The 18,071-nt window shown below is 43.3% G+C and overlaps 1 protein-coding gene across 1 annotated transcript; it reads right to left on the bottom strand.

The window, feature by feature from the left end:
- On the bottom strand, positions 1-18,066 carry LOC120850793 (ribosomal RNA processing protein 1 homolog A). Its single transcript, XM_040498863.2, has 10 exons — positions 17,867-18,066; positions 17,547-17,626; positions 17,266-17,409; positions 14,950-15,144; positions 14,171-14,235; positions 12,138-12,348; positions 10,587-10,684; positions 1,364-2,711; positions 1,189-1,282; positions 1-314 (listed from the first exon to the last, which is right to left on the bottom strand). The coding sequence occupies exons 1-10, from the start codon at positions 17,988-17,990 to the stop codon at positions 160-162; spliced, it is 2,514 nt and encodes an 837-aa protein (XP_040354797.1). The 5' UTR covers positions 17,991-18,066; the 3' UTR covers positions 1-159.
- Positions 18,067-18,071: the final 5 nt, after the last annotated feature.

The following is an 18,071-nucleotide window of genomic DNA, read 5'->3' as shown; positions in this document are numbered from 1 at the left end:
CAAAGGGGAAAGGTGCTTGTTATTTTGAATCAGTTTCACACATATATATCAATGAACTCAAAATTTTCTTAATTCCTCTATTACTTCCTGCAGCTTCACATACTCATCTGTGTCAGTCATGGAAATTTAAAATTGTGAGAAACATAATGCGGGGGCACTTTAAAAGAAATCCGATGCTCTTGAGCGCTTTTGACTCTTGACTCCTGCTGGTGTCTGGGACATATTGGTCTTTAGTACGCCTTGGACAGGTTTTCTGGAGGCGTCAAACGGAATCTCAGGACTGTTCTTCAGGGTTTCAAAGTACTCTCTTGGATCTAGAAAAGAAGTTTAAAAAATAGTGAGATACCATTAAGCATGGCGTGAAGTCGAACATATTGTTATTCATTGACCGTAACTGAAAGCCGCAATAGCACAGAACAAGTTGCTACTTGACCACCCGCACTTTGAATTACCCTTTGCCAAGGTTGTCCCATGCTGCATGCTATTTTATATGTATTTATAAAACCTGGAAGCCTTATGAATTGCACTTCAAAAGGAACTACCTTTGACCTACTACAAACGTATGCAACATACAGTGAAACCCGTTTAGAAGGAACCCACGTATAAAAAATTATTGTCGATATCGAACCCACCAAAAATTTTAATAAAAATGGATGAAAAAAAAACTTTTTATAAAGAACAACACATTGGCTATATCAAACTTTTTTTTCCCGGGAAGGCTTCCAAAGACGTGCAAACAATCGTCTTTTAGCCCCCCCCCCCCTCCCTCCCTTTCCAAAAAAAAAAGTAGGAAAAAATGAAAACTCCAAAAGCTGAAGCTGCAAACAAAATTGAGCGAAGAGAAGCAATTCAGAAGGGGAGAAAGCTAAAAAAAAAACACTCTGTGCGGTGCGCACATTAAAAACTTTTCATCCCAAAGCATGCATCTCTATTACCACGAAGAAAAGCGATTCAGAAGGGGAGATAAGCTAAAATAACAAAACCTGCACGCATGCAAAAAAAAGATATTAAGAAAAATAATTACAGCGCGTTGTTCAAAGGCCGCGGCAAAGAGATGAGAAAGAAAGATAAGCTCCCGCCTTACAACAGAAGCATCGTGAAAGTTTGTTGTAAATGTTTTTGCTATATCGAACTGATCGTAGTGTTTCCTGCTGTTTCTTTATAAGGGGGTTTGACTGTAGTACTAACCTTGTGACTTGTTCCTTGAAAGGGCAAAGTTGACTTTCTTCTCTCCTTGAAAAGACAACGAAAACTTTTCTGTTGGTGCCATCCGTTTCATTCTCTGCAAAATACAAAGTAACCTCAGTCCCCGATACATGCCAAAAGGGGCACAAAAACAACAAAAAAGGAACAAACAACATACATATGGCTTCTCCGATTGCACTTTGCTGAGGCATTTGCGAAAGACGGCAGCAGTTGGGGTGCTCACTTGGAACTGCCCCCCTTCCGCCTCAGTGCTTTGTGTAGCCGCAGGTGACCCACTCTCGGGTTTGATTGAAAATATTGGTCCTTTAGCATCCAATCTTTTCGTGAGCGTGATCAAGGGAACCCGCTTTCTTTCAGCCGTCTCGGTTCCCGTCAAACCAACCACCTTGGGAGATTCTGTCTTCGGCTCGAAAGTGTCAGGAGTTCCGTTAGGCACCTGCTCCTGCTTTCTCTTTAGTGCCTCCTGCTTTCTCACCTTCCTACTTTTCTTTGGTCCCAGAGATACACCAGCATCCTTGCTTTCAACTTTGGCTGGCAAGGCAGAACCATTCTTTTTTGTCGCCTTCAAGTTGCAAACAATTGCAAAGCCTCCCTTGTTCTTCAGGATGGACTTCTTTCGAGGTGCCTTGCCTAGAACAAGTCTCTCCACCTTCTTGCCAACGTAAAGTTTCTGCTTCTTCCCAGGAAAACCCGAACCCATGCCATTTACCCCGGACTTCTTTGCAACTTTTTTCGAAATTCCTTCGCCGATGTCGTGCTCCGACAAGCCAGTTGCCTCGACCCCTTGACCACTGTCAGAAGTAGCCGGTTCTGCGCGGATTTTCCTCCTACGCTTTCTCGCCTTTTTCAAGCTTTCCGGTTTGTCGCTGCCCAAATCGTCACCCACTCGTTCCATGCTCCCGCCCCGTTTCCTCTTACTTTTTGACACTCTGTTCTCCAAGAGAGCGCCGATCTCCCTTTCGGCTTCGTCTTCGCGCGAGCATTCCTTCCCCTCCTGGCCAGTCTCGTCTAAACTCGAAGCCTCCGGTACAGCGAACTTCCGCAACCTCCTTCGTACTCGCTTCTTGGGTGAAGCCTTCTTGGCTTCCAAGGGTTCCTCGTCGGAACTGACGCCGCAGTTCTCTTCGTCAAGTGGAACAGCACGAGCCCCACGTTTCTTTCGCTTCTTTGCCTCAAGGGAGGACGATTTTGGTGCTTCCTCGTTGTCCTCCGTCGTGTCGTTGTCCGCGTCGGACTCGCTGCCAGATTCGACGTCGTCGTCAGAACCTGCTCGTTGGTACTCGTACGCTCCGCTGGTCGAGTCGAACCCAAACTGGGCATCTGCTGCTTGCGAACGGCCTTCCTTCAGCTTCTGCAGCTCCTGCCTCTCCCTCTCCAGCTCCTCCAGCCGCTCCTGTTCCAGCCTTATCGCAGCGTCGTCTACCTCCTTCTCCGTGATGATGTCGCCCTGGTCGTCATCCGGAGCGGGCGGCTTGAGGAGCCCCTCTTGGAGGATGCTCCGATACCTGAACAACAAAAGTCGCCCGACTTAGACATTCCGTCAAAGGCGAAGAAGGTGGGACAGTGGACAGTGTGTGGTTCCTACCCTACTACGCAGCCCTCACGTTTGTACGCAGCAGAGGAGAGCAAAGTGTTGGTGCATTGCTTACCTCTTGGCACGTGGTGCTCTACTCAACGGAGCATGGTTGCACCTGTGCTCTGTTGACGACACCCTCTCCGATAGTTGCTTAATGGTATGACCAACACTAACACCACAAACGAGGTTTGTGCAGGATTTCCATATAAAGCTATTGCCTCAAAATGCCAAATGATCCCTTGACATCACTGCAAGCTAATATTTTAACCAGGGCGTCAACCAGAACCGAACTGAATCGCTATTTTTAGCTGAACCGGAACTGAACCGAACCGAAATCTTCACCGCCATCTTGAAACTGAACCGGAACCAAACCAAACAAAAAAAAATATAACGGTAACCGGTTCAAAACAGTTCAAGGTGTTTTTTTTTTCTTTTTTGCTAGTATCACAAAATTAATACACGGGAATAAAAAATTGGCAGCTGTATTTCTATCTTTTGATTAAATCGTCATATACAGAATTCCAATGTATGATCAATTGTGAGTTTTCGTGGCGCTTTTGTATTGGCACTATGATCAACCATGCGTCACATTGTCTCGTGACGTCATGGTGTCAATACATGCTGTCAAGTAATATCACGTGACCCCGCGACGTCACGTGACTCACTTCGTCAAGTCGATTTCAAATCAAATCAAATCAAAGTTTATTTAGACAACCGTCGAGGAATACAGCTGTCTGGGGGGCCGTCACAAAAGGCATCGACATGCCTGACAAGGCGACAGCCCCCCGCCACCTCCACGTCCAGACAAAATGAAAGACTTAGATGACGAAAACTACTTGATCATGAAAGATCAAACATAAAATCCCATAAGCGGTACAGAACACTGTAAACAAAGAGAAAACAATGAACTAAAACAGGCTCTCCCCCACGTAAGACAAACAACAACGAGGCACATCAATTTTTATGCCTGCACAAACATGACAAACAAAGGGGCCACAAACAACAACATAGTGCAGCCAGCCAGCCATCTCTACAAAGAGATGCTGCACAAAAAACAACATACGCGCACACAAAAAAAATACTGAAAAAAAAACATGTTATTTTTGAAGGGACAATAGATAGACATTTATGTTTTTCTTTAAAGCTTATATAGACATACCTCCCAGAATAATGGTCATGAGATCAGGGTGGTCATTCAGAAGTACAGGTATTTGATAATCTAATTTTTGTATGCCATAGTTTGTGCGTATTTTTTGCCTTCTGTAGGTGGTGTGCCGAAAATTGTAGGGATGATCTGTCCAAAGATACGTACTGAAAAAGACAGTTGGTTCTAATTTGATTTGATTATAGATTAATAAAGATAATTTTTTATTTATAACATTTTGAATAGTCAATATTCGGTGCTTTCTAAAGAGCGGAGCAGAGTGACTCCGGTACGGGGCATTTTCGACCAAGCGCAGGGCCTTTTTCTGCAATATGTGCAGGGTTTCTATATTTGTTTTTACTGTGGTCCCCCATACAAGGAGACAGTAGTGAAGACGTGAATGAACTAAGGTATAATATAGTTGTTTTTTTACCCAGTGAGGCAGCACATTTTTAAGTCTATAGATAATCCCGATTGAGCGTGAGATTTCCGTTCTTATTCTCTGCACATGGAAAGACCAATTTAGAGTTTCATGAAACAGAACACCTAAGAACCTATGTGATATAACACGTTCGATGATTTCGCTTTGAAATTGAATTTGAATCTCCTGCTGAATACATTTATTTCGTGGTCGAAATATAATATACTTTGTTTTTTTCGTGTTTAATTGAATTTGGTTTGCTCTAAGCCACGATGATAAATTTCCAAGCCATGCGTTCGTTTCGTGCTCGAGTACTTCTAGGCTTCTTCCAGAAAAAAATATGTTTGTGTCATCAGCATATAAAATTATATCTGGTGTTTGAGGTATTCTTATAATGTCATTTATGTAGATTAAAAATAAGAGAGGACCAAGAATGGACCCTTGCGGGACACCGTATTCTATTTTACCGATATTTGACCTCGCGTGATTTATGTCTGTATATTGTGAACGATTCGATAAATAGCTTTTTATTAAACTAAGTGAGATTCCCCTAATTCCATATTTGGACAATTTGCTGAAAAGAATATGATGCTTGATTGAATCAAACGCCTTTTTGAAGTCAAGAAACACTCCTACTGTATATAACTTCTGCTCGAAATTGTCAATTATTTTATTTTTGATGTTTAGCAGCGCCAATTCAGACGATTTTTGCTTCTGAAAGCCGTACTGTTGCTCAGCTATAACATTATTTTGTTTAAAAAAATTTATTAGTCGTGCATTAATAGCTCCTTCTATGAGTTTGGAAAAAATGGGAAGAACAGAGATTGGTCTGTAGTTATTTAGGTCATTTTTATCACCTCCTTTGTGAATCACCGACACTCTTGCTATCTTTAATTTATCGGGAAATATGCCGGTACTCAGAATTAGATTACATATATGTGAGATTGGCCCACTAATTAAGTGAGCAACTGATTTTATAGGCTGGGATTTTATACCATCTTCACCACAAGCACTGTTATTCTTAAGTTTGTGTATTAGGCTGTATACTTCGGTTTCAGTAGTAGGAAACAAAAATATTGAACTCTCAATACTCGGTGAGATGTAAGATTCGTAATCACAACTACTAATAACATTGCCAGGGGAAGCACCGGACATCAAAAAGTGGGCATTAAATTTATCAGCAAGCTTAGCCCCTGTACAGGACACGCCTTCAAATATAAGCTCAGAAATATTTTTTCTTTCGTTTTCAGAAAGTAGGTCGTTTACATTTTTCCACACTTTTCTGGGATTATTATATATATCCGCGAACTTATTTTCATGATACACATTTCGTGCTCGTTTAATATCAGCGCCTAGTTTATTTCTGCTCTTTTTAAATTCAGCTAGATAATCCGGATGTTTTGTTTTTATAAAAAGGGCGAAGAGCTTATCTCGTTCTTTTATTCTCCTAAGAAGTGCGGCATCAATCCAAGGCTTTCTAGACTTCCTGTCCCTTTTAAATGGAACCATTGGAAACGCTTGATCATATAGTATCTTAATTCTTGTAGAAAATAAGTCGTATGCTGCAACGGGATCATCCAACCGAAGAACGAAGCTCCAGTTTTCCTCCTCGACTAAACTTTGAAACAACGTAATATTTTTATCGTTAATGACCCTATACATAATGTGTGCATGACTTGTGGGTTCTTTACGTTGTGTTGAACAAGGGGGTAAAAAAATAAAAATAGGTAAATGGTCACTTAGATCCGATAGCAGAACACCCGCCTCTAGCTCATTCACCTGATAGTTTGTAAAGCACAGGTCAAGCAAGGTCTGAGACATTTCCGTCACCCTGGTTGGGACATGAATTACATTTTCATGACCAAAAGAATGAAAAACATCAAGAAGCCTTTGTCTGGCTGGATCTGCTGATAACACATCTATATTAAAGTCGCCACAAATAATAGCATGTTCACCGATTTGGGCGCACCATTCCAGCATATTTTCCAGGAATTCTAGAAACGTGGCTACTGTACCCGAAGGAGGTCTATACACAACGACAACTATGGTACCTGCACACTTTACCATGAGAGACTCATAATGGGGGTTAATTATAGAGAATTCTGACACGACATGTATATCTAGGTGTTCCTTTACGTACAGCGCCACACCCCCTCCCTTCATATTGTCCCGGGATATTGACGTGCACTCATATCCCGCGAAGCGAACGACATCGTAGTCGTTTGAAAACCAGGTTTCAGTAAAAGCTAAAATATCAAAATTATGGTTTAACTGATCGAGTAACATGTCAACACCTTCGTGTTTATTTCTTAAACTTCGCGCATTCAAATGAAACAAAGAAAATTGTCTTTTATCGATTTAATTTGAGGAAGTCGCTAGATGTATTAACCTTGTTGAAAACGTGACGCAACATGAAATCATGATTTCGCACCGAGACGTAAGCGATTTTCATAACCCTGAGTCTAGTGCTCGGGTTCATGACAATCAGCATCGCCAAACGTTCGGGTAAAGGCTCACGTTCAATTAAATATGGTAATACCCCAACTCTAACAATATCTGAAGCTCAGCCTAAGCTTTTGCTTTGCAAACCCTAGCTCCGATACCTATGACTATGACGAACACTGACGGTATATAACTAGCGTCAGATCACATGGCCGCTTGTTCCAATTGCGAGTTGAGGAGAAGATAGACAGCTGTCTCTTTCCTTTATTTTTTCTGCATCTGCTATTGCGCAGAGGGGAAACTAATAGATGTCTTTGCAAGCTATCAACATCAGGGGTTACTTCTTAACAGTATTTACTGAAAGTACAAAAAATGTTGCACAACCAATTTTACATTATTGAGGCACCAAAATATTTTTTCGTTCTTGCTGAACTGCCTCGGAAAAATGTCCTCCATGGGAACAGAAATATTTGAAATGACGAAATGTGACTATTGTCCTTCCGTGTCAGTCTCAAGCGGTTATGTAAACTTTATGAAGTAAAATTTATTGACCATTATAAAAATATATTTAATTATTAACTGAAGATTTGACAACATAAATAAAGGGTAAAAGCAATGCCTCCATCTCCCCCTTGCCCCAATTATCTGAAAGGTGCTCTGCAAACCTTTCCTGGCGTTTTTATCCCCGACAGGCACGTTGTAAGTGATTTGAGAGAGCTCTACACACATTTCTGATTTTGAAGCTAACTTGCATAACTATGTGTTCCTCACACCTAATACTTCTCAAACATATAGGAGTCTATTATGAACTCTTTTATGTGGTGAACATTACTTTTATATGTCTGTGGGCTGTACAAAAGCGAAGTACACAGGGGCACACGGTAGAACTATGACGGTTATGCACGCAAAAAGTCAGAAAGTGTCAAATTAAGTAGCTGCAATGTCGAGCAGGACATAAAATACTACTTCGTTTTACTAAACAAAACAATCTTGAGGAAGCTGAACCTTCGTCTTTAAAAGATAAATGCGATACATTAACGGGCCTCGTTCGCATCACCTTCGCATTCGCCGTACAAGCATGCCTCGCGTGGCCTATACTCTGTTTCACCTTATGATATACCGCAGGAAAGGCTACGAGCGCGAGCTCCATGCTCAGGGTACATCTCATCGGCACAAGCTCTCGCGCAATGATAGTAGCTGCAAATGCTATGAGCTCGCGCTTCTAGCCTTCGCTGCGGTACAACACAAGGTGAAACGGAGTATAGTCGGGAGCGTGTCTGACTCGCAACCGAAGGGTCGAGAGTTTGAATCCTGCATAAAGTTCTTAATTATTTTTTCCTTTAAGACAAAGGAATTACTTTGTATAAAGTGAAATCATTTTAGACATACGGCGACCTTTAATTAACATTGTAGGTCTTGTTTTAATCACTTTCATTCCACGCATGATGTAACGTTTCCTGTGAGCATTGTGGGTTGTTTGAAATTCCTGCACGAGGGCATGTTGCTGTGACGTCATGACCCTATCGACCAATCAGGATTTTCCAGTCACGCCACCGACATTGGCTTTTCTGCGACATGAGCTCCTTAATGCTATCGCATTAAAATCATAAATTAGCAAGGGCAATGCTCATTTGCAAATTAAATTGACCGACATCTTGTCAAGAACAAACCTCAACAGTCAGGCTATGCCAGCTTATCCTGTATAAAAAAATGTTCACTTGTACAAGCACTATTTTAGGCCAGATTCGATCTGAGTGCGAGGTGCGTATAGATTAGAGTGAACAATTTCGATTACTCCTTTGTGCATGATAAGTCACATGAATCGCGGTGCTGAGTGTAAACAATGTTTGGTTAGAAAAACAAGCACTGTGATTGCCGCTCGGAGTTTCTATAAAAATAGACTGAAAGGGATTATCCTAAAACTTTCGTGACATTTTGAAAATTTCATTGCTTTTAACTCAGTTCTGTCGTCCTTATATACAGGGTGTTTCAGAGAACTCAGGCCAAATCGCTCCAGCAAAAACTACTCATCGCAACGAAAAAAGGCTTGTGTCGTTTTGGTCCTGGGCCAGGGGCCCATTTAGGAAAATTATTAAAGTCTGAGATAATTAGGTTGTTAATTATTTTTGCGTAATTAACTTCTTTAATATTGTGTTTAACGGCATGGTTTAAATTAGAAAATTGCTCAGCATGGTCAAAAAACACTAAATCAACAAACTGCAGAACGAGGGAAGGCACACGAAGCATTTTACGGCTTTCTGAAAAACCGCACAAATTTGACGGGTTTTTAAGTTTCGGCTTACTATCGGAGAGCATCTGGGCCCCCGGCGGCACCGCGCCTGTGGAAAGATAGTGCAACCCGCCTCTGCTGCGTCGCGCGATGAGAGCACAGCAGAGGTACTTAAACGTTTTGATTCAAGTAAAATATATCTGACTGGTAAACAAAGGGATCTTGAGTCGTATGAACACGACGTCATGTATTTTAATGTAGATTTTTTTTTTTACTGTTGCCTCGAAATTAAATAACTAAATTTCATATTTTTGGTATCTGAAAACAAAAGTGAATTGCACGGATGATACAAGAAACTATATAGTTAATAGCTTGGTGGCGTAAATAGTGTCTATTGCCAGAACAATGCGGAAAATATATTCCCAATTTAGCAATTCGAACCGGTTTGAAGCATTATGTTTTGCTCCCTGGAACTGAACTTGAACCGAAATCTGTAAACTCGAATCCGGACCGAACCGTTAAAAATTTCGGTTCGACACCCTAATTTTAACCAAGTTCTTCTACTCTGATACTAAACTAGACATCTTCATTAAAAACCTCGGTGTAAGGTACATTTACCTACATGAGGACACACAACACTGCGAATGCTGTAACACAATTGACTAGACAAAGCCCCACTGGCACGCGTCCAAGTAGCCTCGGCCGACAGCACCTCCGCCATCCAAACAATGCTACAAAAAACAACAAAAGTATCTCATTTCCAAGGCATTTGGTCGTGCACCTTTTTTGCCTAGAGCGTCTGCTTCGACCTTGAGGGACGCTGGCTTGAACACCGCACCAGGGATCTCTTAGCTTCAACGCGGCCATAAAAATGCTATTGCTGCCGTTGAGGCCCCAAAACTAGAGTCAATGACGACACAGTGTGCAAGCAACATGCGTGGCGCAAGTGCCAAGTTCTAAATGGCAAGGCGCACCCGGAAAACAACTTTTAAAAAAAGTGCTCCTCTCATAAAGCGTGGGAAACCCGGCCCGTGACAGGCTGCCATTGGCCACACATCGAGGAGCCATCTGACGGCACCGTTTTCCACCAAGGCGAGAAGAGGACTTCATCTGGCAGCTCCAACGTGCACAGCGTCCACACTTATATCTTACACCGTGATAAAAACAAACACAGTACCATAAAAAAAAAAAAGGTTTTTTTTTTTTTTTTTTTTTTTTGCGTAAAAGAAGCCTCTAAGTTGGTTGTGGTTTTGAGGGAGACATATGTAAAGTGTGTCTCACTCGAAACCACAACCAACAAAAATGGAAGTTAAAGATGAGAGCCACATCCTTGGCTAAATAATGGTTCTGAAATGGCCACAGTGCGCTGCCACATCAGCCCAACGGTACCAAATGTGCGCAGAAAATTACATCAAAAGGCTGAGCGTACTGCAGCCTTTCGGTTTTCGTAAAATTCATTAGAAGGCCATGCTACCTTATGCATACCTCTTATGAGCACACCAAGATGGCACTGTTTTGACAGATGACCAAATCTATAAAGCATGAGCAGTGCCTGAAGTTTACTCACTTCTTGACAAGCCGCGTGATGACCAGACGGTTAGCCGGCTTGAGAGCATGCCGTTTGGTGCACTCGAACAGCTTGTTTGCTATCCTCTCGTAGTCAAACTGCAATGAGAAAGACGAACGAACATGAGAGGAAGAATGCTCCAACGGTAGGGGATTCATTACGATGAATTGCCTAACAACGTAAAGAAAAATCTTCGCAACCTCAGCACTTGCAGTGTGTAGCAACGATACTCCACTGCCAACGTACCGAAATAAAAGTGCACCTGATGTCAAATCACCCACCTCGAAAGGAGGAAAATCATACTTCTGTCATAATACAGGCATACTTTTGCCAGATTCCAATGAAGTGTGGTTGTAAAAACAGCCAGGCAAACTCCTGGGAACAAACAGCCCAGTACTCACAACACCCTGTGCAGCTGCCAACAAAACATAGGATGACAAGAGATTAGCATGACAAGAGATTAGCATTCAAAGTACAGTCATGTCTCGCAAAATGACCAACCTGGGCTGAGAAAACAAGCTCTCAGGAGTAATATAATCAAAAAGGACTGGCCCTTTGTTCTTGAAGAGACGGAAGCAGAGGCGATGCTAGCTCAGAGAAACGTTTCTGACCCGGAATGCTTCCCTAGCTATCTGTGCCGCTTTCTTCGCCAATTCAAGACTAAGGGCAGTCCTTTTATGATTGTATTTCATTAATATGAATACCCTGATATGCAGACCGAATTTACCGAAATGAACTGGGTAAATACGGGCATTTTTGTCTCATTATTTCTATTGATTCATATTACGAATGGTTTTTAGGGGGAATGGAGATGGCGGTTTAACGAGAGGACTGTAATCTGACGAACAATGCGAATCCTTAAAACAAAGCATGAGAGGCGTGCCATGAATCACGGCTGGGCGGCAAGAGATCACTTACCCCTCAACCGTTTTGGAAGTGGTGACATCCCTCAAACCGTTCAGGACGAGCAATATGGGTAGAAACTGAGGGAGAGGATGAGATGAGAGTGTACGGAGATGTCAGAACACCGTGTTTTGTTTGGAATGATTAGTGGATAGGTGCATAAAGCCAGCTTCCATTGTCTCCACTCACTGTTCAAAAGTGACCGCCAAATGCCAGCGTTCGAAGGTGAATGAAGGGCGAGTAGAGATGAAGGCAGCCAACCTTGAGTGCCTACCCACTAATCATTCCAACCGGAGCCCGGTGCTCTGAAGTCCATGCGCGCTCTCCTCTCCTCCTCTCCCTCATTTTCTACCCGCGTAGCTCATCTGCTCTCCCTGGTTTACGAGCTTGACCGTTTTGGACGGTGCAGGCTTACTCCTGGCTTAGTTTACGGCTCAACCTAAGGGCCACACCAACTTTTCTTTTTAAATTTTGCTTTTACTTTGTTAGTGTCTAGAAATTTGATTTTGAAAGCACCAACTTCGATGTTGAATACAACAATTATAAGCAGTTGAGGGTCACAAATACCCAAGAACTAGGAATGGGTAAGTAATGCGTCGCAAATTAGGAACTCTCAAGACGGCTCGCGAGAAGCGTGTTGGGACCCACGGGAATGGCGGGCAGGTCCTGCGACGACTCGCCCTTCTCCATGACTCGGCCGTGCTCGTCGTAGGTGTCCTCCTCCTCGTCGCTGTCCTTCTCCTCTCCCTCTTCGTCCAAGTTGGGGACCTCCCCCTCCTGCTCCAGCTCGGCAGCCTCCCGGTCCAGGTCGATCATCAGGAAGAACACGTTGTTCCTCACAAATTCCACCAGGGTGCCACTGTGCAGGGAAGAGTATGAATGGTCCCAACTCTGCAATCACAGACAGGCTGAGGACGGCAGGAAGGGATTTCGTACGTCCCGCCACCAGCCCGAGCGTCCTGCCTTCGAAGATGCTTCGGCATTTCAAGAGCCCCGAGCGTGCACACGCAGCAAAAGCATGGCGGAAGGCAACGAGTATGTCCGAAAAAGATGCTCTGCCGGCCTCGCATTGTCAGAGACTATACACTAAAACCAGCGAAGATTTCACACTCGTAAGTCGGCAAAACTGCCAGCTATAGTAATCTGTGCTCGATAGCCAAAGGCGTCTACACTAAAATCATATAAAAAAAGGTGCTTTCGAAAAGTTCTTTAAAACTTTTCCTTGGCACTGACAGGTCACGCTGTGACCCTGTGACGTAGTGGCAAAGTCTCTAGAAACTTGCAAATATTAAAAATTTTCATAATTCAGAAATAGTTATTTGGTTTGCAGCATACTTGTACTGTTCAAAGTATTCGAGATTTTCCAATACTGTAAACGACTTAATATTCGCGAAGGCCTAATTTTCGCGAATTTCGTGAAAATTAGGCCTTCGCGATAGATAGGTCTTGCGAACAAAACCGGTAAAATGTAAACACATTGGAATCTATACTGAGGTCCTACCGCGTCGCGAAAAATAGAATTATGCGAGTTATTTGAAAAGTTCAGCTTTGGACTAAATCGCGAAATATTGAGCCCGCAAAAAATAAGTCGTTTACAGTATTCAAAAAGTGTAAATAATGTTTTCAGACTCCTATGGTTTTTCACACCGAGCTTCACTGCTTTGCACCAGTGTGTTGGGTGAAACAAATGACAAGGCAGAGCAACTCAGCTGGCTCAATGGTCTCAGAAATTTTTGTTTTAATTATAAAACTGGAAGGTTTTTCGCGTCAAACCAACAAAGGCCGTCTAGCATGCCACAGCTAAGGACTGGGGATTAATATCGACCACCTGGGGATCTTTTGACGTGCACCTGAAGTCTTGCAATAGCCCCAGTCAGATTGCAGGCACCTTAGTAGAGATTTAAATCCGCCGACTGTGGATTCGTACGGTTATAATTATAGCCCGACTCTTGTTCTTAAGATGCTGCAGGGAAAAAAACCCTCAGGTTGTATTTAAATAAATAAAATAGTCATTGCTTACTTGCGATGTCATATTATGCTTTATCCAACCCATCTTATAAGGGCCTTATTGTTTCATACATGTAAAATGTTTTGCATGTAATAAAACTGTTCTTTCTCATAGGTAGGCTTTCTAGAAAACATTTCCAGCTGAGATTTCTTACAGTACCCAAGCTCAATTTACAATAAATATAAAATATTAAAATTCAATTCACAGTTAAAAATTTGATCTCTCTTGAGGTGAACTGCAGTTATTCCCACTTCCTGACAAAGCTTATGCAACACCCAAATATTAAAATTCAATTCACAATAAAAAATTTGATCCGTCTTGAGGTGAACTGCAGTTATTCCCACTTCCAGACAAAGCTTATGCAACACCCAAAAGGAGCGATGTCCCAACATTTGTTACACACACATCAGTCTGATTTGTCTCTCAAATTAAATATTGCACACATAGAACTCTCTAAACTGTTGTCCCTTGCAGAGTCAAAAAAGGAAGTGGAATAATAAAAAAAAAAGGTCCACATACTTCCTCAACTCCACTTCACAACTGTAAAAAAAAAGCATATTAACTTAGAGAGATTAAATGTGACTGAAGTATAAAGCGCATAAGTCGTACTATCAGACTATGGGACAGCAACTAAACCTTGGAAGTGATACAACTAAATTATGAGAGGACTTACGCCGGCGAGTCTGTAAGGATGTCGAAGAAGGGCTGCAGGAACAGTTCCGCCTGCTCCGAAGTCAACTGTAACAATGTAAGGCAACAAGAAGAGCTGATGCAGTTTGTGCCATAGATCAAGTGAGGTTTTTTAGTCAAACTCTTGCTTTGTCCACCCACATACAACACGAGAAATAACACTCAATTTGGTTTTTTGCTATGACTGCGGTCACCCCTCTCCCCATCACCTTTCAATCTGTCGAACAGTCTCGAGACTAAGACCTAAACTTTTAAGTTATAGCCTTAGTTTGGGCCAGAAAATCTTTTGAAGACTGGCCAGTGCGTTAAATGAGCATGGTGCAGTCCCCACTCGCATACTGTTTGCGATAGTACATTGTTGACCAGAATAATCTGGTCCTCACTTATACAGAACTTCCCGACTGTCCATTTCGATCTGGATGAGCATCGTAGCGGCGTGTGGCCGCGCATCTCTACTGCGTGATGCTCGTCGAAGACCCCAGGCTAGCAGTGGTACTGTACTGGCCAAATTTCTCATCTACAGCAGACACCAGATGTCCACTGGGGCTGGCTAACTTCCTGCTGTCTAAAGAAACAGCCAACACAATCACTTGGTATCTATACATACTATGAACTAATCCTACTTCCAGACAAAGAATAAGTTCTCTATTTTCTTCCTGGGTGTGGTATGCCTAGGGCACCCCCGAAATTTGCTTTTTACTTTGTGTGCATACAGCAATGAAGAACAAGACTCTGGAATGAAAATGTTTGCCTTCCACTCACCTTTCCGCCGTGCACCCTGGACAGTTCCTGCAGGAAAATGTCCACGACGTGCATCTTCAGCCCCAACGGCACGTCTCTGCGGCTCGGATGGAGGGCTGTAGCCTTGAGGACATCGCAGAACTCCACAATGTTCTCATCGTTCCACTCTCCCGCATACGCCAACACCAGGCCTTGGCGAAAGAAGCGTCGCACCAACTGCGGGGACACCAGGCCACTTTGAGCCCGCAATGTCATAACTAACGTTCTGCTTCAAAGAGCACCCGCCAATGCTCGCCAGTTTAAGGTCGAAACAACGGGGTGGAGCTGGGTATGGGGTTTTTGTGAGTTTCAGAGAATTAACAAACACCAGCTCGCCATAATTAGTGGTCCTTAAACTTTTTTAACGCAGAATCCGTTATGTGACTGGCTCCTAACAGCTTTTTCGAACATGCCTCTATAACAAAAGAGCACTGTACGAAAACGGGTTAAATGAGAGCGCTGCCTTGGTGGTCAGTTGGAACTTGTGTCCTCACTGAACGTAGCCGAAAACTGACGCAGCACTTTGTGTCCCTTCTGTGTCACATGCTGGCCTCTGGTGGGCAACATAGAAAATCCAGCACAGGAGTCATTGAGTGAGTGTACTTGCACATACAGTGGGAGAGTCCAGTGAACAAGCATACGCTTCAAAGAAGGTGAGAGACACGAAATAGCAGGGTCGAAATCGGGGTGTGCAGCCGCACAAGACGCAAACTTTGAATTCCCCTCTCGTCGAAGCGTTCTTTCAGAGACGCTAAGCCTGATCGCGTTTGCACCGTCAAGGCAAAAGTTGCGCACAAAGTTCGTCTGTGCAACATCCACCGTGAAGCAGCACGGAATATCCCGGGTTATCACTGAATTTGACACGACGCCCGAGTCAAAATTTGGTCTTCCAAACAAAGAGGTTTCGTATGCTCACATGACACAAACAATACACCAGAAGTAGTTAATAGTACATGCCCTGCAAGTAACGTTATGGCACCTTACCAGCCCCCATTGCTCCGTGCCATGCTCCTGTGCACTGAGAAGAACAAATTCGATGGTGCGAAATGTATGCTGCACGAGATAACAAGTGGAACTCGTGAAACGTACTTGGGAGCAGCTGAAACAGCTGGTTTGGAGCAGGTTGGGAGCAGCTAAAACTACGTTCTGGAGCAGGCTAGGAGCAGCTCAGATCAGTTTTCATTGCACTTCAGCTTGTGTCTTAGACAAGCACGGGAGCAATTTCAGTCGTGCTTAGCAGCACAGATGAACATGAGTGGTTAGGAACCTAGGTAGATGGGATAGCAGTGTAACAAATGCGAAAACTTGAAACTTTATGAGCCTTAATGAGAATCAAAAAGCAATCAAGTACCCTATGTTTCTGAAGATAGCGCCTTTGATATTTTCCGAGTGGCTTTCAGCTGCTCAAAATGCAAGCCAGCACTGCTTATTGTACAACCCACTGTGCTCGACATAGTAATTATATGTGCGAACCACGTGACGTGCATAAGCAACGGACGTGCAATTGCACGGGGGAACAGGGAAACAAATTTCGAGTTTATCCTATTGAGCAACTCGATATTGAAGCAGCAGACTACGATTAACGAAGTTATCGTATTTGAAGTGATAAGCAGGAGCAAGGTTAATGTACGCCGAGATCTACCACTCACGTAAGAGCTGCTGGCCGGCAAGGTTTTGGATCGGACCGCGTTTCAGTTCTATCAAATCATGATTTATCTTGCGTTAATGCGGTTCCAACTTCTAACGGTGAAGTACTAAAAGGAACATTTTGCTCATTTGTTTTCAAATGGCTGACGTCCGGATCCCGGGCCGCAGAGCCTCAGGCAATCTGACGCTTAATGACTCGACCTCACCTCAGCCGACTTGCTTAACTGCTTATGGTTGAAGAATACAATCCAGTCGCAGGTGGTATAGTGTTTAGAATCAGAGTTTTTTCGCGCGCGTCCGACTCGGGATACACAGGGAGAATAAACAGAACAAAGGATTGCAAGGCCGACCAGGCTAAACGCGCTCATTGTTGCCAGTCGAGTCAATAAAACCGAAACCAAGACAAAATAAAAAGATTTTTGGCGCACGTTTTGCGATTTGGTGCATAATGGCACGAGGTATTGGCTTTGGCGCAGTTTCTGCAACATGGCGCAAAATGGCGCAGCCGTTCCACCCCTGGATACGGGCACAAGAGCATGGTACGGAGCAATGGCAGCTAACGTGGCGTCAATGCAAGCCATGTATATCGAGATTTGTTTTACTTTTTTTCTAATCAACAACAAAAACAACAAATTTAAGCGAATGACTCACCATCATGAACTTTTCGAGTCGAAACCTGTCAATGGCAAACCACTCATGGGCCATTGTCTTGAAAAATGTGTCAATGAACAGGAGGGCCTGGCTGCGTTGAGCGAAGCAGTGGATCAGACCGGCAATGTTGTTCGCCAGATCTTGCTGAAAACGACAGAACAGAGACTTGAAACATACAGAACATCATCCAGGGCCACGAACAATTCGTGTGAGCATAGTGATCTCTGCTAACCAATCCTGCGACCAGACAGTGATCTAATAAACCAAAATGGGGATCTTACTTGAACGAACGGTTTGTCTGACATCCACATACAGAAGAACAGTCCTTTCCATAGCTTCATCAGGGCTTCTTCCGTGAATTCTGCACATGAGAAGAAAAAGAGATCTGAACACAAAGCAGTTCTACTACAGCTCAGACAATATACGCAACGAAGATTCCCTAAAGATAAAATCAATTCGATTTATTAATATCTTATCACCTATCCAAATATAAACATCGAAATATATACTCGTGACTGCAAATAATGCTAGTCGATTCAATCCCGAAAACACGCGTGTTCGCAAAATCTCGAACTCGGGGCCGAGAACGCCGCTTGCTTACCTGTGTCTTCTCGGGCAGACTTTGCTCGTATCCATCTTGTGAGCTTTCTCAGGGCTCTGTCCCTCGTTACCTTTTCATTTGCCGCTAGATGATGGGCGAAATGCACTTCTTGCGTTACTGTCATCCTGACATTTGCTCAGCCGCTCAGTACAGCAGGTACAGCGAAGCCAAACGCGCACGCTGATCAATTGGCTTGGCTTGGCGT

This window comes from Ixodes scapularis, unplaced genomic scaffold, assembly GCF_016920785.2.
Source record: "Ixodes scapularis isolate PalLabHiFi unplaced genomic scaffold, ASM1692078v2 PGA_scaffold0__279_contigs__length_252992795, whole genome shotgun sequence".
Classification (NCBI taxonomy): Eukaryota; Metazoa; Arthropoda; class Arachnida; order Ixodida; family Ixodidae; genus Ixodes; species Ixodes scapularis.
Note: the sequence above shows the minus strand (reverse complement) of the source record. Positions and strands in the feature narration are given on the sequence as shown.